We start from the raw sequence: 24,260 nt of genomic DNA on the forward strand, positions 1-24,260 counted from the left end.
GACAGAGACTCACCAGCAGCTGTTAAATGTAAATCCTCTACTGTACATACGGTTGAATATGAAGATACTTCATGTCAAATACAGCAAACTTGTTGAACTTGAAGCAAAACAGCTAGTTAAATCCTAGTTGATGACGTTACCAACAGTGCTGTGAAAATAATGTTAACTGAACAGACATGACTTTGTCCAAACTTGGCTGCACACAATCATAGCCAGCCATATATTACTGGTCAACTAAGGTAAACACTACAGCCTATCGCAATCAACTATAAGAGAGATCTATGTTAAAAGTGTGATCAAAGTAAGGTCTTGTCATCCAAAATTTTTTGAAGTTCAAACTACGTTTATAATAACATAGAGCTAAGGTTGAACTGCATCTGAATATGATTAAGTTGAAGGTCATTTGCTTGTTTTTTTCTTACATGAACCCAAAATTAAGACACGCTTTTATTGTCCTTTTTCACGTAACGTTAAACAGTCAACACAGTATTTTGCATCATCCCCAAGAAGAAAGGAACTCTAAAGCAGATACTGCTGAAAGGCACGTCACTGTTCCCACAACTTGACCATGAAAACAAATAGGTCTTAGATTTCTGACCATGAAAAAGTCTCTTACAGGCAAAGTTTTAAAGAAATACATATGCCTATAATAGGCCAATTTTATACATACACTCAAGTATTCCATATATTTAACAAGACAGACATCCCTCTACCAACCATACATATGAAAATCATCTAACATACTTGCTTACACATACACAAGTACACCAATATTATTAGGTATTAAACACACAAACATCTCTTTGTTGTTCTTTGTTGTGGTTTAAATGCATATTTAAAACCTACTGATCACAGTAGAAATTTTATTTCATGTTCGTCGTATGGACCAACGGAGCGTCCCATCAAGTATTCCATCCTTCATTAGTCCTTGTCTTGTGCTCAAATATTCAACAAAATGGCCACTAATTCCTCTTAACAGATGTGAAGACGAGAATTTCATTTCTCAGAATGTTTCTGTTTTATCTCAGTCTGACTTGGTCACATGAGGACAAAATGACTGGTGCAATGTCACATCTGCGACTGCAGTTGGACAGAGACTCACCAGAAGCTGTTAGATCTTAAATCCTCTACTGTACATACGGTTGAATCATGAAGATACCCTCTCAAGCTCAAATATCACCGCAAACTTGTTTATTAGGCAATGGCTTAAATCCTGGTTGATGACGTTGACCAACAGCCTGCATTATAGTTAACTGAACAGCAAGATGACAGTCCATCAGAATGAACCACACAACAGTTAGCCATGCCAGTTTTGCTGCAGTGACTCCTTCAAGGGAAACCGTCAGAGTTGTAAGTGCCAAGTATGACCATAAGAGAGATTTCTTGTGAAAACCAAACTTGACATTCTGACAGGAAGCATTTTTTATCCCTGTTAAGGAATGTTGTAGGGTCATGTCAGTGAGAAAACCTTACTTGATGAATCGTTAGAGAAGAGTACCTCATTGTCAGGCTGGAGAAACTGTAACGGCACATACTGCTGTTGGTCCATAGTCGACTGGACGGGGGAGTGTAAAGCTGGCTGGAAGGTGAGTGGAGCCTGGGTCGTCTGTGCAGGCATGCTTGTCATCATAATACCTGTGCCTGCAGAAAATAAATACTCTCAATCATAAATAACCCTAAAACATATCTCCTTTATCAGTACTACCATACCTATTTATCATAAATAACCCTAAAACATCTCTCCTCTATCAGTACCACCATACCTATTTATCATAATCATAAATAACCCTAAAACATCTCTCCTCTATCAGTAACTAGTGTACATATTAATTATAAATAACCCTAAAATATCTCTCCTCTATCAGTAACTAGTGTACATATTAATTATAAATAACCCTAAAATATCTCTCTTCTATCAGTAACTAGTGTACATATTAATTATAAATAACCCTAAAATATCTCTCCTCTATCAGTAACTAGTGTACATATTAATTATAAATAACCCTAAAATATCTCTCCTCTATCAGTAACTAGTGTACATATTAATTATAAATAACCCTAAAATATCTCTCTTCTATCAGTAACTAGTGTACATATTAATTATAAATAACCCTAAAACATCTCTCCTCTATCAGTAACTAGTGTACATATTAATTATAAATAACCCTAAAATATCTCTCCTCTATCAGTAACTAGTGTACATATTAATTATAAATAACCCTAAATATCTCTCCTCTATCAGTAACTAGTGTACATATTAATTATAAATAACCCTAAAATATCTCTCCTCTATCAGTAACTAGTGTACATATTAATTATAAATAACCCTAAAATATCTCTCTTCTATCAGTAACTAGTGTACATATTAATTATAAATAACCCTAAAACATCTCTCCTCTATCAGTAACTAGTGTACATATTAATTATAAATAACCGTAAAATATCTCTCCTCTATCAGTAACTAGTGTACATATTAATTATAAATAACCCTAAAATATCTTCTCTATCAGTAATTAGTGTACATATTAATTATAAATAACCCTAAAATATTTCTCCTCTATCAGTAACTAGTGTACATATTAATTATAAATAACCGTAAAATATCTCTCCTCTATCAGTAACCACCAATATATCAAACATAAGCAAGAGATCCTTGAAAGATGTTTGTGTCCACCATTGTTTGATCCTATTCTTTTAAAGTTTGATTTTTTTTCCTTAATAACCCTTCTGTCTTTGTTTTTGCTTTTATCCAATTATATGAAATTTGACAGTTCCTCACAAAGATATAGCAAATGAGTACCAAATCCAAGATGGCTGCCTGTTGGCCATTTTGGATGTTTATTTGTCCAAAAATCAAAAGGGCTCAACTAGGCACCTAGGGGAACTTACATTTGAATTTTGAAACAAGTACTCTCAAGAAATTACAGAAACAATCTACAACTGTCAAAATCCAAGATGGCCTTTTGTCAACCATAATAACACAAAAGAAGTTTGAGAAATATTCTTCCGATTCTGGAATTTTATGGACTGATGGATGAACAGTTGACATAAAGAACACTCAGTAGTGATTTCTCACAGTTTATGTTTGAAGCACCAATGCTGCAGATGTTGTACAATGTAGGTTTAAACTATTTCAAAAAGAAAATAAATAATGTTCAAAAATGTCATTTTCCTATATAAACGACAGTAAACTTCATCCCCTCCCTGGGGGAAATGCAAGACCATAAGGTCATGAAATTCACAATTTTGGTAGAGCATCCAAGCAAGGCCTTTCCATCCATGAAGAGCATTTGATTCTACTATAATTGGGATTTGGGAAGAAGATTTGTGGAAGTTTCACCCTTTCTGGCCCCGCCCCTTAGGCCCCTGGGGGTTGGGAACCATATAATTTGCAATTAAACTGCACCTTTAGCCATGAAGGTTTTTGTAAAATTTCGTTAAAAGTGTTTCAGGGGGTGTCCAGAAGAAGTCGAAAATGTTAAAACTTTGTGGCGCACAATGCACAACCAAAAGGGATTGCAATAGGTCACCCTGAGATATTCTTTACTGTATTATTAATTCATTAATATTCCAGTGGGTAATTTTTGTTAAAATTAGAATAAGTCAATTTATTAAGTAGTATTCATCAATGAAATCAAGTGTTCATAAAATTTATAATTTTACAGTATTCAATTTATGTTTTTTTCTGTTTTTTCTCATGACTTTCATCCATTCACGAATAGAGGAAAAAGAACACCGCAAAAATACCAGTATGTACAGAATGATCAAAGCCTGTTGGAATTGTGAATTGAGGAAATTAAATTTAAGGGTCAATGGTTTCACGTACCTGGCATGGCTGAGACAGATGAAAAGGAGGCTGTGACTGGGAACACAGGTACCACTGTTGGCTGGAACAGAGACAGCTGTTGGTTAATTAACTGTAGTTCTTCCTGCTGTTTTAGAATGGCCTGCTGTAGTAACTTGTGTTTCTGTAGAAGTTGACTGTGTAGCTGCCGCTGGACAGGGGTCATTTGGGCCTGTTGTGACTGGGCAGTCTAAACAGAGAGAAGAAGATCATTATAAAAAGAGGTGCATGGACCATAACAGTCATCTGACTGTAAAGACCTATAAGTGAGGGAGATACCAGTACATAACATAGTGGTGAGAGAGAGGTACCAGCACATAACTTAGTGGTTGGAGGGGGTACCAGTACATAACATAGTGATGAGAGAGAGGTACCAGCACATAACTTAGTGGTCGGAGGGGGTACCAGTACATAACATAGTGATGAGAGAGAGGTACCAGCGCATAACCTAGTGGTGAGGGGGAGGTACCAGTACATAACTTAGTGGTGAGAGAGGTACCAGTACATTTAGTGGTGAGAGGTACCAGTACATAACTTAGTACATAACTTAGTGGTCAGAGGGAGGTACCAGTACATAACTTAGTGGTGAAGGGGAGGTACCAGTACATAACTTAGTGGTGAAAGGGAGGTACTAGTACATAAGTTAGTGGTGAGGGGGAGGTACCAGTACATAACTTAGTGGTCAGAGGTACCAGTACATAACTTAGTGGTCAGAGGGAGGTACCAGTACATAACTTAGTGGTCAGAGGGAGGTACCAGTACATAACTTAGTGGTGAAGGGGAGGTACCAGTACATAACTTAGTGGTGAAAGGGAGGTACTAGTACATAAGTTAGTGGTGAGGGGGAGGTACCAGCACATAACTTAGTGGTCAGAGGTAACAGTACATAACTTAGTGGTGAGGGGGAGGTACCACTACATAACTTAGTGGTGAGGGGGAGGTACCAGTACATAACATAGTGGTCAGAGGTAACAGTACATAACTTAGTGGTGAGGGGGAGGTACCAGTCCATAACTTAGTGGTGAGAGGTACCAGTACATAACATAGTGGTGAGGGGGAGGTACCAGTACATAACTTAGTGGTGAGAGGTACCAGCACATAACATAGTGGTGAGGGGGAGGTACCAGTACATAACGTAGTGGTGAGGGGGAGGTACCAGTACATAACATAGTGGTGAGGGGGAGGTACCAGTACATAACGTAGTGGTGAGGGGGAGGTACCAGTACATAACTTAGTGGTGAGAGGTACCAGTACATAACATAGTGGTGAGGGGGAGGTACCGGTACATAACTTTGTGGTGAGAAGGGGGGGTATAAGATCAACAGGATTTACATACCGAAGAGGGTTTTGTTGGGATGACAGTTACCACAGGAAGATTACAGTGGGGTGTTGGAACTGATTGTGTCTTCACCTGTTGTGTCAGCTGTTAAAACAAAAATCATTCAACATGTATAATAACACTGGTAACAGTAATAGTAGTTGGAACAATAAGCAGTAAAACGTTTCAGAATATTTTAGCATTAGGGCCAAAAACATTCTTTAATACAGTTTTTAAGATTCCCATCAAATTTCAGACCAATGACATCAGTGGAACGAAGGAAAAAGATTGTGTTTTGCCATGGAAGCCATTTTGGATTTTCAACTAATCCCAAAAATTAACACCTGTCAATGACCATCTCAGGATCATTCCAGGTAAGATTCAGCTCAACCCCAGAGGTGAAATTTGATAGGTTTACAATTTAGAAAGGTTATACATGCTGCATGATGACAAAAAAAACATAATGGCTCAGACAACCTTAAAAGAAAGCTCCTTGTTCATATATCAAAGTCATATGCAATCAACCTGCATACTTCAAAGGTATCTATGCCTTGATGACAAACCTGATACACTATTACAAGGAGCAAGGCATCGACTCCTCTCCCTAATTTCTGGATTTATGTAAATTTACTGGACAGAATCTAAGGCAGTGTTCCCCCATTATGAGTTGAAACTGGTGGTACAGTGTTAACTTAAATAGTGTATTTTCATATTGAAAACTGAGGGTACAAGTTCTGAATTCCACCTATTTAGAGGGTTTTGTACCCTCTTTCAGGGGTAATTAGTGAATACTGCTAAGGTATAGCACTATAAGCAGGATAATACCAGATAATTTTAAACTAAGACAGCAGTAACATCGAATCTTAAAAAACGAATTACTGACTTCAATAGTTGTAAAATATAAATATAAATTTAATCTGTTCACAACAAGAGAATTAGTAGAACTGATGGCTATTCCCTGAACAAATGCTAGTTTGAAAAATAACAAACGGCAACAACTCCTTAATTATACAAAAGAGAGTTATGGCTCTTTAACACTGCTCATATCTAGACATACACCAATTTGTGTTTAATTCAACAACTTAAGATAAATTTTACCGCAGACTTGAAGAATATTTACCCCAAGGCCAGATGGAAGGTTACTAATGGTAGCTACTTTGCCAGCGAGGAGACCGGTGACCAAGCTAGGCTGAGGAAGCAATTGTATTTGTGTCGTCAACTCTTGCTGCTGTTGAATGGCCTTCTGTTGGTTGATGCGTTGCTGCAGTAACTGTTGGAGCTGTGGTGTTACAGACCCTGTAGGATCCTTGCTGCATGTTGAGTGTGGCAGCGGTGAACTATCCACACTGTCTTTGTCCGATGTTTTACCTATATAACGACAAATACATAGTTATTCAGATCGCTTACTAATGAAGCCTAGTCACTGGCCCAATACCTCCATGGCATTAGATGTTACACTGTAAAATCATTACCTTTTATGAAGAATTTGTTTTCGTTGAATTTCCGGGTACTCTTAAACCATTTATTTACAAGTCAACAAAATGATAAACAGAGGGGGTTATATATAAACCGGTAAAACAAATTGTGACGTCACTCAGTTATATACCACGACTATCGCCTGAAGATCTTATTCAGCACTACTGCAAAATATAATGTCTTCTTTTGTCAAAATCAATCGGTTTTGAAGCTGTTGCATGGAAAGGAAAGAAAACCCTAATTTTGTATTTTTGGCTATGTTTCCATGGTAACACAAAAATTTGAAATTTTAAATGTTGTCAATTGCAAAAGGTAAAACTAGGGCATTAACTTCATATATGCAGCAAGTTTTTTAGCTTAATGGAGAACAATTTTGAAGTTGGGGCCTGGAAAGGAAAGTAAACACTAATTTAGTGTTTTTTGGCTATATTTCCATGGAAACAGAAATAAGATGAAAAATGAAAATATATCATCAATAGCAAAAGGAACAACTAGGGCTCTATCTCAATATATACAGCATACTTTGTGAAGTTAAGCTTAACGGTTTTGAAGTTAAAGCTCACAAAAGACTTCAGACAGATACACCCATTCACAGAAGCAGGCACAGACGCCTTCAGACAGATACACCCATTCACAGAAGCAGGCACAGACGCAGAGAGCCAAAATTAATATCCTCTGCAAACTCGTTTCATGGGAGTAATAAAAACAGACATGAATTATAGTACTAGTGGATTTTGTGAGCATTACTTATCAATTTATCAACTTTCCATTAGATATGCTTTTTCATAAAACAATGAAATTTGAGCCCCGAAAATGCATGATTTACAGTGGTTAGTATGTAGGATGGAACAGAAGAGGTGAGTAAATACTGCTGTCATTATTCTGTATGTTTGTTCTGTTCAATATAATCTTTTAGACCGACATGACTTTTCAATTTGCCAGCGAGTTGTTAGCAGTGTGTGGGCTCACACTGAAAGTATCATTTGTGTATGTCTGATGCAGAGGAGATCAATCACAATGCACACCAATACTGATTATCTAGGTCAAGGCAATGCTTTTAAGTTTGGCTTATAAACTTCAGGAGAAATAATCACCCAGACTAGTATTGCTTTCTGAGTGCAAAACATTAAAGAACGGGAATGGACCATGCATAAATTCAGTTCAAATGGAGCTGGATCTCAGTTCAGTCAGATACATACTTCTTTTGAAGACCTTCCTCAATATCTAACATTATACATACAGGCCCACCATTTCAAAACTTGTTTGTTGTCCTCATTAGTTCATTGCAGGATAAAAGCAGTAACAGATTACTGTTATGAAGATTTCTTTCAAATTTCAAATATTAACACTTGAAATGTGACCTTTCAAAAAATCAGATAAATAGAGTTTATTTAATCAACTGCTCTGCAACTGCATTAAAGTGAATGGAATGAATTTCCATGTCAGGGGCTAAGCTTATTACCAAACTAAACAGCAATAGATAAGGGTGGGCTTATTACCAGACATGGACTTTTTACTTGATAAATACAGTAATAATTCTACTAAACAGCAAATATGGGTGGGCTTATTACCAAACATGGACTTATTACTGGATAAACACAGTAACAATTCTACTAAACAGCAGTAGATATGAGTGGGCTTATTACCAGACATGGACTTGTTACTGGATAAATACAGTAACAATTCTACTAAACAGCAGTAGATATGAGTGGGCTTATTACCAGACATGGACTTGTTACTGGATAAATACAGTAACAATTCTACTAAACAGCAGTAGATATGGGTGGGCTTATTACCAGACATGGACTTGTTACTGGATAAATACAGTAACAATTCTACTAACAACAGTAGATATGGGTGGGCTTATTACCAGACATGGACTTATTACTTGATAAATACAGTAACAATTCTACTAACAACAGTAGATATGGGTGGGCTTATTACGAGACATGGACTTATTACTTGATAAATACAGTAATAATTCTACTAAACAGCAGCAGATAAGGGTGGGCTTATTACCAAACATGGGACTTATTACAGGATAAACACAGTTGTTTATTTTAACCATCAACAACTGATGTAAGAAACACAAGTCTTGCTTATGAGTAATTATTCAAAAGACACACAAATGAATAGCATCTTTCAATACAAAACTACCCCAAGAGACCCAGAGGGCCTGTATTGCTCACCTAGATCTTTATGACCAACATTACTATATCTGTGCATATGTTCCATGTTTAACACATTTGATCCCTGTGACCTTGACTATGGGTCAAGGTCATTTCTTTTACTTTCTTGGACTTCATAAAAGGAAATACTGGCCAAATATAATGATTCCAGGCTATTTGATATTTCAGAAGAAATTGTTTAAACATTTTAACACATTTGATGACTCCTGTGACCTTGAAGATTGGTCAAGGTCATTTTTTTTTAAAAAAAAACTTTGTAGGACACCATAAGAGAAACATAGCAGCCTAATATAATGGCTCTAGGCCTTCCGGTCTATTGAAAGAAGTGGCTTAAAGTTTTTACCACATTTGACCTCTGTGACCTTGAATATGGGTTAAGTTTAACTTTTTTCAAAAACTTTGTTGGGCTTCATCAAAGGAACTATCCAGCCAAATATAATGATTCTAGGCTTCCAGTATTTTGGAAGAAGTCGTTTAAAGGTTTTGACACATTTGACCTCTGTGACCTTGAAGATTGGTCAAGGTAATTTCTTTTAACAAACTTTGCAGGACACCATAAGAGGAACATAGCAGCCTAATATAATGACTCTAGGCCTTCCGGTCTATTGAAAGAAGTCGCTTAAAGTTTTTACCACATTTGACCTCTCTGACCTTAAATATGGGTCAAGGGCATTTCTTTTTGCAAACTTTGTAGGGCTTTATCAAAGGAACCTTCCAGCCAAATATGATATCTCTACGTCTTTTGGTATTTTGGGCCAAGTGAGCTAATAATTAGCTATAGTGCAGCCGAATAATAAACAGGGGCCGTTGGAGACATATTATGCTCCCCAAGTTATGATTCTTGAGCACTGCCCTCCTTCTTGTTGAGATCTATCTACTTATGAAGTTTCATGTTAATACCTCTTATAGTTTTAGTGTAATGCTCCAGACAAAATTTAAGTACAAAAAATTAACAAAGAGCAGTAAGTCCTAAATTGTGCAAAAAAGATAGATGGTTCTTGTGCACTGCACTTCTCCCTGTTGAAATTTATCTATCTATCAAGTTTTATGTTTATAGTTTTCGTGTTATGCTCTGGACAAAAAACATGACAGACGGACAAACGGACAGACGAAAGGAAGCACTCACAGATGGAGCCCAAATTAATATCCCATCCAAACACGTTTCTCTGAGATAACAATAAAAATATATTGACACAATTTTGTTCTCAATTTGGGTGATCACATTGTAGAATATATTTTGTGAGTTCTAATCCAGAGACAAATATGGAAGTGAAAGTAACTATCTGGACTTAATGGCTCTAATGATCTTTCATGTGTTGATGGGCCGTTAAGATTGTAATAATGATACTTACTGGACTGACCAGAGAGAACAGAGGACATGGATGGGCTTTGAGGTCTCTTCCTGTGCTCAGCTGCCAGGTTTACATTTTGTGCTTCCTCGCCATTTTCCTGCCTCACATGGGCACGGACATCAGCATAGCTAGTAAACCAAGAAAGTTTGTTAAACTAGTCAGAGAGATATTTACATGACAAAGGTTTGATAAGGAAACTGGAAAAATATTCATATATATATATGTAGGGTAACACTTGCCCAGAATTATTTTAGCCTTCCCATGAAAATGCTTGTTTTTACCTACCCAGAGTTATTTTCATCCTCCCATCAAAATATTCATTTTCACCCGATGTTATTTTCATTCTTACATCAAAATATTTGTTTTCCCAATTCCCTTAGTGACTAAAGGGTGAAAGGTGCATAAATTAAACTGCATGAAAATTTCCCAGGTCTGCAGTAAATTGGTGACCACATACATTATTTGTCACATTTTAAAGTGTACTGAGTAAGTTTTTTTTATCATTTATCATACAACAAGAATTTCTAACAATTTATGTTAATGGTGATTTTTTGCACAGCTGTAAGTCATAAAATAACCCACTACTGTCCATAAATGCTACTTAATAAATTTAAGGAAGTTGTCATATGTGACTTTCAATCTTTTAACCTTGACTGATGACCACAATGATATGATCAGGTGGCAGGTGTTATGACACTATGAGGAACATATAAATCAAAGTTGTTCTCAAGATATAACATTGTTTCAGAAGATCTGGATGTGACAAGATGTAAAGTCCTGGAAAAGAGTGTATGCTCCCTCCCCCAAGTTTATTGGAGGGTTTGGATGGCACAGACATTCAATGATGCCATCCTTACAATGTTACCACATAGTACATTGATCCAATTCCAAAAATTTAAAAACAAGCAAATTCACAACACTAAATAGATATTTGTGAAAACTATATTAGAAGTTATCTCATACACAGAAAAAATTTAAAAAAAAACAATGAAAGAAGAAAAAGATTTCAGTATTAAACCATAAATACATGAATTTTAATTAATTTTGTGATCAGATCAAATATTCGCGATGTTGTCTTTTAAATGTGAAGACCTACAGTCTTACCTAACAACTGTGTTTGTACAGACAATAAACTCGGGTTTGGAGTTCCATTGGTGGTAAGTGATATAGTAACGTGACTTCAGCCAGATCCACTGTTGTCCTTTAGTTAGAAATCGGTAAAAACATGACATCCCCTTCCCAATCTGCATCACTGAAACACAAACATTCTAAAATCACATGTCTATTAACAAAAAACAAATCTGATTTACTTCACTACCTGGGATCCTGTGACAGGAAGTTAAAGTACCTTATCTCCTCAGAAACAAGTTTTAAAGGATTCAATGTAAAAACAGACCTAATAAAGCAAAAAATAGGGATAAAAAATAAGTATATATAAAACAAGTATAAACTTATCCCAGTATTTATTTTACAACAATTTCAAAACAATATTTAAGCTGATAATAATCACTTTTGTTGGCCTTACTGTAGGAGGTAACCAGTGTACCTGTGTAAAACCCACATGGTCATGCAGGTGACTCAATATCTTTTTATGTCTGTGCCAGGAATTGTACCCAGGCACCTACTGAAAGGCGAGTGTGTTACCACTACCCCGCCCCCCCCCCCCCTCCCCCCCTCCTCCGCCACCCCCCTCTGTTACTTTAACAGTTAACACCATTTAAAGTTTTCATTTACAAAAAACATTTTAATCATATATTTAACTGATTTTAATAATGAAATCTGTTACCTGGTAAATACAAGAATAATGATATGGGACACATATTACAACACACTAATACAAACTAAAAATTTACATTATGATAATACTTACATTGTTCATGACATTTAACTAAAGGTTCAAGATCATCTGGATGATAGTAATCGAACCCAGATGTGCCCAGTACTTCAAAGGGGAGATAACCAATTATTGGAGAGGCTCTGTTAAATACAGTCAAGAAAAACATACACAATACACAATATATACATATTTATTGTAGTAAGCCTTGGATGACCGACTCAGAAACTAACAGTAGAGGCTTTTTGCAGAAAATTGAACTATCACTCGTCAGCATTTTCACTTAACAGTAATAGATATGGCTGGTCTTATTACCAGACATGGACTAATTGACAAATACCTTTTCATGTTCACATTCAAAACTTAAGATTCAAAATCAAAAATTAAAATCAATGACCCACACCTGGTAATAGTATATAAAGTTAGATGAAAATAAACTTTTTGATGAGAAGTTAAAAACATGACAAAAGAAAATTTTGAAAATCAATTTTAACCCAGCACCTGTTTAATCATCTTGTGTGAAGTAAAATGGAGGCATGATAAAAATATAAAAACTATACTAACAGACTGCAATTCATATCTTGTAATGAAAACATTTATAAACATCTTTATCAAGCTTAGTTATTCTTGTAAATTGACCACATCACTGATGACAAGATCACAATTTATGATTTATTTTTTGAAAAGCCTAGAATAACTTTAACGTACCTATGATCAAGAAATAAAAATTTCCATTCCAGGCTATGTCTTGATGTGAATTCTGACTGTGACTCATCAATGATGGCCATCTCTCGTATGAACTGGGAGCTCTTTAATCGTACTGTGCAACAGAAACAGTTGGTCGGAGGCTGTAGACCAGTCTGGGAATCATCTTCAGAGACCACTACAATAATAAAACATGTGATTTTCTTCCTGAGACCAAAAAAAACCAAGAGGCCCAATGGGTCTGCACCACTCGTTTGGTTTTAGTTAATGAGAAGTCATTTGAAGATTTGAACAAACTTAACCTTCTGTTACCTTGAATCCATCAATCAAATATCATGATTCTATGCATTTTGGTTCAATAGAAGATTTTTTTCAGGTTTTAACAAGTCTGACTTCTGTTACATTTGTTGAGCTTCATCCATGGAATATTGTTCAAAATAATTATTTTTCATAAACATTAATGGGCTTTATCTCTGGAACCTATCAATCGTTATACTTTTGAAAGAAGTTGTTTAAAAGCTACAATAGGTTTGATCCCTACAATCTTGAACATGGGTCATGAAGTTCAATCCTTGGTACATACTTTGTTGAACTTCATTCCAGAAACCTTCTTTTGAAGGATTTTATATTTGGCCCACGAGACCTTAAATACTGATGAAGGTCATTTCTTTTCACATATTTTATTGGCATTTAAATCACTTAAAGAGTTTGAGAATTGAAAGTTTCTTAAATTTGTATTCATTTTAGGTGAAGTTATATGAAACTTAGAACTTGTTTCATAAAATATGATATGATAGAAAACAAATTGAAGATCCTTTATATATATTTACTCACCATTCCAATACTGGAACCCAGTGAAAGTCACAGATTCATAAACGTTACTTTCTTCAGATCTTAAGCTACCTCTCTGGAAATGACAGCTGAATGATAATTGGTTCTTTTCTGCAAACAAACAAACAAAATTTAAATCATCTGATTAGTTCATGAAATGAAAATTCACCTAGACTTTCAAAGAACAATGATCAGCCAACGCTTTAAACATTAACATAAGTTTGATGATGACCTCGTGTGAAGAGATCTAAGATGTTTGGATAGTCCTGTATTTATCTTGGTGATTTGTGTTTCTCAGGAAACTAAGATCTCAGACCATCCTATAGTAACAGTGCTCTTAGGCAAGAAACTACTCAGTCTGCTTTAAATTTGAATAGCGTATGGTGTGCCTCTCACATGGTGTTCAGTAAGATGGTCACCAGCTACCAATACCAGAACTTGACTTACAAGAGTGCCGTGGACACAATATACGCCGCCACAAAATATAAAGATCAATATAAAATGACATAAATCTCACAAAAATCAAAGGGCCGTAAAAGCCCCTTCATGCACACTTACCCATTGTAGTAGTGACATTGAGCAAGTTTTATGAAAATCTGATCATTAGTTTAGGAGGAGTTGCATTCACCAAGCTCCACTAAGAGCAAGCTACAGATACAGCTACAGATACAGCTACAGATACACCGGTGGCGTATAAAAATGACACTGACTGTTCAAAAGGCCATAAACACATCAAAAAAACAATAATATGTATCCTACACATTTCCTAAATAAATATCATCCATTGAAATATTTTAAAATTTGATTCAAGCAAGTATTGATTATCATGTTTCAAAACAAATATTATTAACCGCAATATTTTACAATTTGATGCATACAATAAATGTTTTTTAACTAAAAATATCAATGATCGATTGGCACAAAGATTCAGTATAACTGGAATATTTGAAATTAGAAGCCCACCTTTCTCCATCTCCTCGGGTGACAGCATACTAAAGTGGAACAACATGTTGTAGAGGTTCTGTTTCTCGTTCTCATGTATATAGCTGTATACATACTTGTTAACTAAATCATTCTGTAAAACAGCAAGACAAAATGTTTTATACTACTCTTTTTATTAAAAAAATAATAACAATTCTGCACTTTCTTTTTGGTTTTTCTTGGGTTTTTTTTCCTCCGATAAAAATCACAGTGATTTTAATCACAAGCTTTTCATAATGTGTTTTTTATGGTAAATTCCACTTTCTTTTTACAGTTTTATCCAGTTTTTTTTTAATATATAGGACATGTTTTTTGATAAAAGATAAGACTTTTTCTCTTATGATTTTTATTTTCATGGTATCTATCCTAGAAAAAAGACCTTGAAAATTACAACCAGTACCATATAACTCTGTCTTACTTTCATAAACAATAATTTACATCAATGTAAAAAATGTCATTAGACATGGATACCATGTACCCAGTTATCATTGGGATGGTATATTTGCTGTTTCATTGTGCAGTAACATCATATACACTTTAACTTACATTTGTTTGAAACAGATTAAATGGTATGTGATACAAATAACATGATTTAGAATACAAGCACTCAAAAGCATGAATCATTATCAATATTAAGAATCCTACATGTGTCTAATGAATTATCAATCACTATTTCTATGAAAAAGAAGTATCCTCTTATATTCAGGTCATGAAATTTTAATTTGTTAGATTTTCAATATCTTGTTTTAAAGGAAAATTGTGAAAATTTTGTCCTGTGAATATGATCAGCAATCTGGTACAATTTGTATTTGTGAATTTTTTTATTGTCCATATATGTATTTGTCTATTCATGGTCATTCCTAGATAAAATACAGAAAGACCCCAAAACCAGAAATAAATCAATAAAAACAAACAACAACAACAAATGGTTTGCGAATGTTGTTCTCCAAGATTTAAGATATCATTCTTCAATGACATTACAATGTACAAAATCAATGTCCAATTTTACTAACTACTGAAACAGGAAATAGAAGTATTCAGGTAATTTTAAGAGACGATTGGTTTTTGTAAAACAGTTATGGAGTAAAATATAAGATTATGATTTGAATCAAGAATTGGTGATTAACTTAAACAAAAATCAGAAAAAAAATTACTGTGTTAAGTTAACTTCCTGGTATTTTCTATCTAGAATATGACTGGACTTACCGGTAGATAACCTAGGAGAGATGTTATGCTTTCTGACACGTACAGAATACTTCCTTGTTGTGTAAACACAAACAAGCAGCTATCCAATGCCTGCAATAAACAAATTATTAATACACACAATCAACAAACTTTAAATATACAATCCAAGCCAACAACTTCTCAATATACAATCCAAGCCCACAACGCCTTAATATACAAACCAAGCCAACGTCTTAATATACAATCCAAGCCAACAACATCTTAATATACAAACAAAGTCAACAATGTCTTAATATACAAACGGAGCTAACAACGTCCTAATATAGAAACGGAGCTAACAACGTCTTAATATACAATCCAAGCCAACAACATCTTAATATACAAACAAAGTCAACAATGTCTTAATATACAAACGGAGCTAACAACGTCCTAATATAGAAACGGAGCTAACAACGTCTTAATATACAATCCAAGCCAACAACATCTTAATATACAATCCAAGCCCACAACGTCTTAATATACAAACAAAGTCAACAATGTCTTAATATACAAACGGAGCTAACAACGTCCTAATATAGAAACGGAGCTAACAACGTCTTAATATACAATCCAAGTCAACAATGTTTTAATATATAATCCAAGCCAACAATGTCTTAATATACAAACCAAGCCAACAACGTCTTAATATACAAATGGAGCCAACAACACCTTAATATACAAAGTCAACAATGTCTTAATATACAAACAGAACTAACAATGTCTTAATATACAATCCAAGCCAACAACGTCTTAATATACAAACAAAGTCAACAATGTCTTAATATACAAACGGAGCTCACAACGCCTTAATATACAAACGGAGCCAACAACGTCTTAATATACATACCAAGCCAACAATGCCTTAATATAAAACCAAGCCAACAACGTTTTAATATACAAACCATGCCAACGTCTTAATATACAAACCACCCCAACAACGTCTTTATATACAAAGTCAACAATGTCTTAATATACAAACGGAGCCAACAACATCTTAATATACAAACCATGCCAACGTCTTAATATACAAACCAACCCAACAACGTCTTTATATACAAAGTCAACAATGTCTTAATATACAAACGGAGCTAACAACATCTTAATATACAAACCATGCCAACGTCTTAATATACAAACCAACCCAACAACGTCTTTATATACAAAGTCAACAATGTCTTAATATACAAACGGAGCCAACGTCTTAATATACAAAGTCAACAATGTCTTAATATACAAACGGAGCCAACAACATCTTAATATACAAACCAAGACAACAACGCCTTAATATACAAACCAAGACAACTACGTCTTAATATGTTTAAGAAGTTATTTCTAGATATAAAAATGAAATTGACAGCAAATCATTAATATTTGTTTTGCCTAGTGTGATGTCTCCATCATTCCTAACCAAAGATCATACGTCTTTGTTCATACCACATAGTCTACCACCTTTGATCTTGTGGTCGTATATGATAGAGATCGTCATCTCACCTCCAACATTAGATGTGTAAACTCATTATTGGACAGGAATGATGGTTTCCAGTCCTCCTTGATCTCATGGGCCTGGGCTTGTTCTGCCGTCTCTGTAGGAAGATTACAAATATTTTAGTCTTCTGATAGCGAAACCAATTATTATTACTGCGGGGCATACAATGTTAATATTTTAAATGGAGTCATATATATTTATATGTATATATATACTAATTTATTACAATTTTACCAGTGAAATATAGAGAAACATCTCATTGTTAAAAGTGTGATTTTTCACTAGTGAAAATCATTCAGCCAGGTACAAAAAGCACAAAACATCTGAAGGAGTTGTTAACTTGTGACACGACCTTCAATTCCATGGTAAATGTTTATGTTAACGTGTCATCAACAGAGACAACTTAGGTTGCTGCTATATTTTCAGCAGCGTAGTAACTTGTCAAAGGTTAAACTCTCCTTAAATGTTTACAGCAAATTTTGTCTCTTAGCAACATAAAAGAGCGATATTTTCTATGTGAATACGAAAATAAAATTACATTGAATTTGATTTTTGTGTTTACATATTTTCCATGATTTTTTAAAAAATGGACAATATTCTGTTGCGTACTGTGAAATTATAAAGAATGAATAGTGTCTGCAAAAAGCCTTGTCAACTTCCTTCTTTGATATTTGTTCTAAACATGCCAGGTAATTTGGCTATTTTGTTGTGCAAATGTAATAAAAAGAATACCTAACAGTGGCTTCGGTAATATCAAATATCTTTCACTCATGTGTCTAATATTTAAGTAACTTTCATGAGTTTGCAGCAAGAATGAAAGATACAATAAATCGTACACACTTGTAAAATTTATCCATGACTGAAACATTATCAGATATCCTATATATTTCACACCATTGACTGCGATGACAACATGAAGAACAACTGGAGATTGAAATGGAAATTGTATGGAGATCTCCCATATAGTTATGATGTCACACAATCACTCCTGTTATGATAATGTATATGTATCTAGGCAATTTGTGTTTTCTTAGGGAACTTTGGTTTCCTCATGCAGTAAAAATCATTTTGATTCCGGACAACAACAAAAAACAAAAAGACAACCCATATCTTTTTCAATTCCATAGAGATAGTAATAAGCCAGAGATCATATGTCCTTGCAAGGACCTATTGCTTGAAACATGCATGTGGTCAGGATTGTACAAACACACAAGTAACTAGCACCTCTTAATATCAATTTTAAATCAGTTGCAGTTGAGCCAATTAATGAAATTGAACTGCATCATACAGCTGTTTCGTCCTTCTAGGACTTGTCAGTGAGGCTACATCATACAGCTGTTTTGTCCTTCTAGGACTTGTCAGTGAGGCTACATCATACAGCTGTTTTGTCCTTCTAGGACTCGTCAGTGATGATACATCATACAGCTGTTTTGTCCTTCTAGGACTCGTCAGTGAGGCTAAGAGCCCAAAGTTTAAAACCTAGAAGGCAACTCAGGAAAATCCAGAGTAATCAAAAGAAAGTCCAAACCTAGAGGGGGAGGTGTACCAGCCCCATAATGTAATAAAATTTGTAATTCTCATGTATATTTGATCATCTCTAAAGCGTGTCAAGGACAGGCATATATTCTGAACTGTGCAACTGTTTAAAGCATTTTAAATGTGGCATGCTGTTTCAGCTAATAAGCAGATATGATACTTTGTAGATCTCAAATAACTGTTTGTGAAAATACATGAACTATTTTTTTGTAATATACAATATACAAATAAAAAATAACATAACCTAGTTACTTTAATACTGAGCATATTTCTTTCCCAAAACATCTGTAGGTCTGCACCATGAAAATATCTTTGATTCCGGTAGTTGTTGACACTTTTCAATGATTCGTCACATTCAGGTAAATACATCTCGTGTTTTCATGAAAATATTTGATTATGTCACATTCTATATCTTTACATACCTTGGTAATTTTTCAGGTAAGCGATTGTGGACTTTAGGACTGTAGATTTATCCATTTTCTTGTTAGTTGTGGAAACCATGGAGCACAGCTCATTGACAAGCACATTGAACTGGTCACGTCTCTTCTTCTCACTCATGTTGCGATTAACTCTGAAAATTAATGTATCAATGTTAATTTATACATAGTTTAAGGAAAACTTAATACATATTTCACTCACTGCCAAAGATTTCATTTGTTCAAAGAAATCAGAAGACCTATTTCTAACAGGTCAGATGATTTCAGAAATAATAAGTTAATTTTACTGTAAGATATTTTAAACAAGTCTGTTATTGAGGTCATCACCATCTTGGCACAGTATAAAAGCAACAGAGATCATTTAAACAGTCATGATTTGAAATAATGTATTTAAAACATGACATTTTCTTATACTGTTAAAAACCTTTCTTTTGTGGCTACTAGCCTTTGCAATTTAGCACATGACAACATTAATATGTATAAATACAAAAAATTATCATAGAAATTGCAAAATGAGTTGCATTAAAAAAAATTGGTTTTCCTAATACACAATTCTTATCTGTCAGATAAGGGAACCATGATAAACTACACTGATATAGCACTGGAAAAGCACTATTTCTACAGCAAAATTATTACTACAAAGTATGTAACTAAAATTACACTACAATTGCAGAACAAGATCTTCCAGCTGTAATAATCACTCTTGTTTGCCCAAACGAAACCATGTGAGGGATTTTATTTTGGAAACTGGAGAACCCATGGAAAACTCCTTGGTGAAGAGCAAGTGTGTGACCACTGCACCACCTGACCACCCAAACTTTGTAACTAATAAAACCTGGAAAACAATTTACCTAAGATAATAAGATATCAAACAACTCTCACATTTGTGTAATATTGCTGTTCATTTTTCAACTAAACATCAAACTTAATTAACTTATTAAGATATATACATTTTTGTAAATCATCCTAGACAGGTCAAAGGTTAAAATCACTTTCACTCTCTGCACCCCTGAAACATGTGATGGCACAATTGAGAAGTAATTTAACTGGTTCCAGGAGGAAAAACTGACCAATTGCAGGTTGATATGCTCTTTTCAAAGATTGGTAGACAAAATTTTAAAAATAAATAATTTCAGAAAAGTAGAAAATCACACCGATTAGAAAAAAAACCCACAAAAATGTTAAATCCTAGCTATAATTATTGATTAAAAGCTCATTTTGTTTACCTTTTGTTGTTTTTGTTGTCATCGCCATAGTCACTGAAGACATCACTGAAAAAAGAAACAGTCAGTGCTTTAAATCATTGATTAATCTAACTAGGTTTCCAGGTTACCAAATCTTATCTAGTAATACTGGTAAAAAACAAGTGCAATATCTCTTCAGAAAACTTGATGAATTAAACTGCTGTCCAAGGAAAAAAACATCACATCAACGTTAAAAAACCTGTCAAGTTGGAAAGAGATCAGATAAAACCTGAGAGAGGAGATCTCCCGGCAACATTTAGATCATGGGGAAAAAATAGATAGTAAGGTCAACTCTTCTAAAAACAGTTTAATCAAAATGCTGTTCAGGAAAACACAAATTTATGAATCATGGTGATTAAATAAGTGTGCAAAGTTTGGAATGGATCGGTTACTGTTGGACGAGATCTCCAAACAAAGTTCAAAACAGAAGGACAATGCTATATGACATTTCTTCAAATTTTTTCAAGAGGGTCATGCATGGACAAAATGAAGCTATGGGCTCCTGAGCTGACTACTTATCTCAGCGTGACAGTCTTTGTGAATGCCATGAGCTTGAACTGTGGCAGAACCTGCATTCAAGCAATGTCTATACCATTTTGAAGCTTAGAAGTTGAAAAGGATCCTGCTTGTTTTCTGGTCTTCCATTTAAACAAAAGAGAATAGTCCCATTAAATCTGAGAAGGACCTATTTATAAAACACCTATTGCAATCTTTCTGTTCCATATTTTTCATTTGTTTTTTTTTTTCTTAGTCTCTTTGATTTACATGTATGTCACTATCAAAGTTGAAAATACTATAGTAACACTTCATCCAAGAATACTTCCAACCAAATTTTGGTAAAATCCAATCATACCTACAGGAAAAGTAGGATTTAAAAAAAAAAATTTGGCTCTATTTCCTTTATTGAGCCCCCCACCCCTACTCCCCCTTCCTAAGGGGGCCATGACTTCCCTTCTCAAGAGGGCCAAGACTTACCATTTATACAAAACTGATTGCCTTCACCTAAGAATGCTTCAGACCAAAATTATATAAAACCCAATCACTCCTACAAGCAAAGTCGGATATTGGAGATATTTTCTATTTCCCATATTGGACCCTGCCCCTCTTACCCCTTGGGGCCAAGACCCACCATTGATAGAAAATTAATTCCGTTTTGCCCAAGAATACTTCAGACCAAATTTGGACAAAATCCATTCATTCCTACAAGAAACCTGCACTATACTATATGGCCACCCCTTCAACAAATATTTCCAACCTGTTCTAGATACCGACATGTATTGTAATAGAAACATATCTTACGGAAGGAACCTGAATGTATATCCATCCGACCCACTCAGAAGAGAACGAGAGCTACCAGCAATGCAGATACCAGCTCCGCCATTCCTGATTAGAGAAAACGTCACACACTTCCGGACTTGTAGCCAGTATAGGAGGCAAACCGAAAGAACGTTGGAATACTTTACCTGAGCATGACATGGCTGAACTGTTTTTACCCATATTTACATTTCATCATAAACATTTATTGACACTGGCTCCCAATGACGGCTAGCCTAGCTGGTCTCAATGCATCGATTATACTTTTAAAAATACAACCAACACATGAACATTGTAACTGAACACTTCAATTTATAAACAGCATCGCTGTACAATTTTTGTATGTATATAATCTATAGTTATCTTTGTTCCTTTTACTTTGTACAGCGTAACAATCTGTATTGTTATCATCACGTGATCAAGACAATGCGTTGTTACATCACGACTGAACTGTAATTTTAACCTTAACGAGTTCAAGTTCAAGTTCAAGTTTATTGGATCCTCAGATACATGAAAATGTAAAACATGAGGTAAAACAATACTATATCAATAGATACGTGACAAAATGGATGGTAACTGAAAGTCGTAACGCTTCACTGTATTTTGTTAGGACTATTTAACACAGTACTTTCATAGATCAGACTGATAACAACTAGCACAATACAATTTACTTATATAAACCAAGCTGGTAGCATAACATCACGCTATATAAGGATATATATAAGGATACCATAGTGTTACTTCAAAATATTTTGTTAAGACATTAAAATAAACAGGATGAATTTAGTACTCTCAATTTTCATATTGATCGCAATTAGTACATTCAAATACATTTTAATATAACACCACATTATATAACGATAACACAGTATTGCTTCACAATATTTTGTTACGGCTGTTCAAGATAACCAAAGGGCATTAGGTACTTTTGTATATCAAATTGGTTTCATTAAACCACATTATTTAAGGATAATATTATATTTTGTTTAGACTTTGAAATAAAATGGGGTATTAAGTATTTATATCAAACTGATAGCAATTTGCACATTATATACACTTTGCTATTATAACACCACACTGTTTAAAATAAACAGAGGGCATCAGGTGTTTATCTAAAAGACTGATATCAATTAGTACATCTAAATACCCTTTGATATTATATAATGATAACATAGTGTTTCTTCACAATATTTGATTAAGATTGTTTTAAAGTAAATACATGGCATCTGGTAGTTTTTTTTATAAAGCTGATATACTTGGGTTTCATAAAACCACTTATATAATGAAAACATTATCTTTCTCACAATATTTTGTCAAGACTTTAAAAATAAACAAAAGGCATTTAGAACTTTTTTATAACAAACTGAGAGCAATCCGTACATTTTGAACACGTTTAGATTTCTCCAGTAATATGAAGGTAAGAATTTCTGTCTCAGTTCAATCAATCTTACATCAGTGCACTGAAATAAATAATGGAATTTGTCTCCTACTGAGGTATTACATAGAGAACATTTCCTATCCTGTCTCTGAACATTGCGCCATCTTCCAGTTTCGATGGGAAATTTCATATTACAACATCTAATTTTGCATAAAATCTGTCTGTTTTTAACAGAGAGTTGTGTAAGGTATGGCTCAAGAAGTAAAGAATTTTTAAAACTACTATAGAATAAGCCTCTAGATGAATTTTCCGTTTCGTTTCTCCATTTTTGTATAAATTGATCTATTAAAGTTTTTTTAATACAGGTTTTTATATAGTATTTACTAATTGGGCCCTGATTCTGGAAAACAGCACTCTGTCCTACATCATCAAAGCAAGATTTAATAAAATCTACCCATTTAAACTTACACAAATTGTTGACATGAAGTTTGTATATCAGTCTGTACATAAGACTACTTAACTTTGACTCATGCATTATTAACGAGTTGTAAAAATTAACCATTCTGAGTTTAATATCTATTTCCAGAGGGTAACGACCAAGTTCGCCATATACCATAAAATTTGGTGTCGTGTTTCTTACCCCTAAAATTCTTTTACAAAATTGCAAGTGGACTTGCTCGACAATTTTAATATTTTCAAAGCCCCATATTTCTGATCCATAAAGTAAGATAGGCTAAACTAAGGTGTCAAATAATTTGAGCTGTAAATCAATTGGAAGATGTTGATTTTTAATACTCCTATACACAGAGAAAGAGCCTTTTGTGATTGTTCATGCAACTTTTGTTTGCACTTATAAAAGTTACCATTAAAATTAAATGTCACACTAAAGTAATTAAAGCTATCTACTTCTTCAATTATAAGGCCATTAATCTTAAAACCTTCACTATTTTTTAACCTTTTCTTACAAAATATCATGACCTTGGTTTTCTTGACATTAACATTAAGTTTCCACTTGGTACAATACAAATGAAAGCTATCCAGCACCTTCTGTAAACCTTCAACAGAGTCTGAGAGAATAATAGTATCATTAGCATAAAGCAAGACAAAAAGG

At 34.4% G+C, this 24,260-nt stretch overlaps 1 protein-coding gene across 1 annotated transcript in view; it reads right to left on the bottom strand.

Moving 5' to 3' along the window:
* Nucleotides 1–1,450: 1,450 nt before the first annotated feature.
* Nucleotides 1,451–24,260, bottom strand: part of LOC132547882 (circadian locomoter output cycles protein kaput-like) — a 28,314-nt gene continuing 5,504 nt past the window's right edge. The window contains exons 2-15 of the mRNA XM_060211688.1: nt 20,440–20,484; nt 19,199–19,347; nt 17,246–17,337; nt 15,737–15,826; nt 14,513–14,624; nt 13,553–13,660; nt 12,722–12,896; nt 12,050–12,156; nt 11,284–11,431; nt 10,180–10,307; nt 6,283–6,530; nt 5,181–5,267; nt 3,827–4,034; nt 1,451–1,641 (exon numbers count right to left, since the gene is read on the bottom strand). Coding sequence (XP_060067671.1) covers nt 1,451–1,641; nt 3,827–4,034; nt 5,181–5,267; nt 6,283–6,530; nt 10,180–10,307; nt 11,284–11,431; nt 12,050–12,156; nt 12,722–12,896; nt 13,553–13,660; nt 14,513–14,624; nt 15,737–15,826; nt 17,246–17,337; nt 19,199–19,347; nt 20,440–20,484 — 1,888 coding nt within the window. The remainder of the gene's footprint in view (nt 1,642–3,826; nt 4,035–5,180; nt 5,268–6,282; nt 6,531–10,179; nt 10,308–11,283; nt 11,432–12,049; nt 12,157–12,721; nt 12,897–13,552; nt 13,661–14,512; nt 14,625–15,736; nt 15,827–17,245; nt 17,338–19,198; nt 19,348–20,439; nt 20,485–24,260) is intronic.

The sequence above is a fragment of the Ylistrum balloti genome, unplaced genomic scaffold (genome assembly GCF_031769215.1).
Source record: "Ylistrum balloti isolate Yb309-2 unplaced genomic scaffold, AGI_CSIRO_Ybal_v1 Utg369986, whole genome shotgun sequence".
In the NCBI taxonomy this organism is placed as follows: Eukaryota; Metazoa; Mollusca; class Bivalvia; order Pectinida; family Pectinidae; genus Ylistrum; species Ylistrum balloti.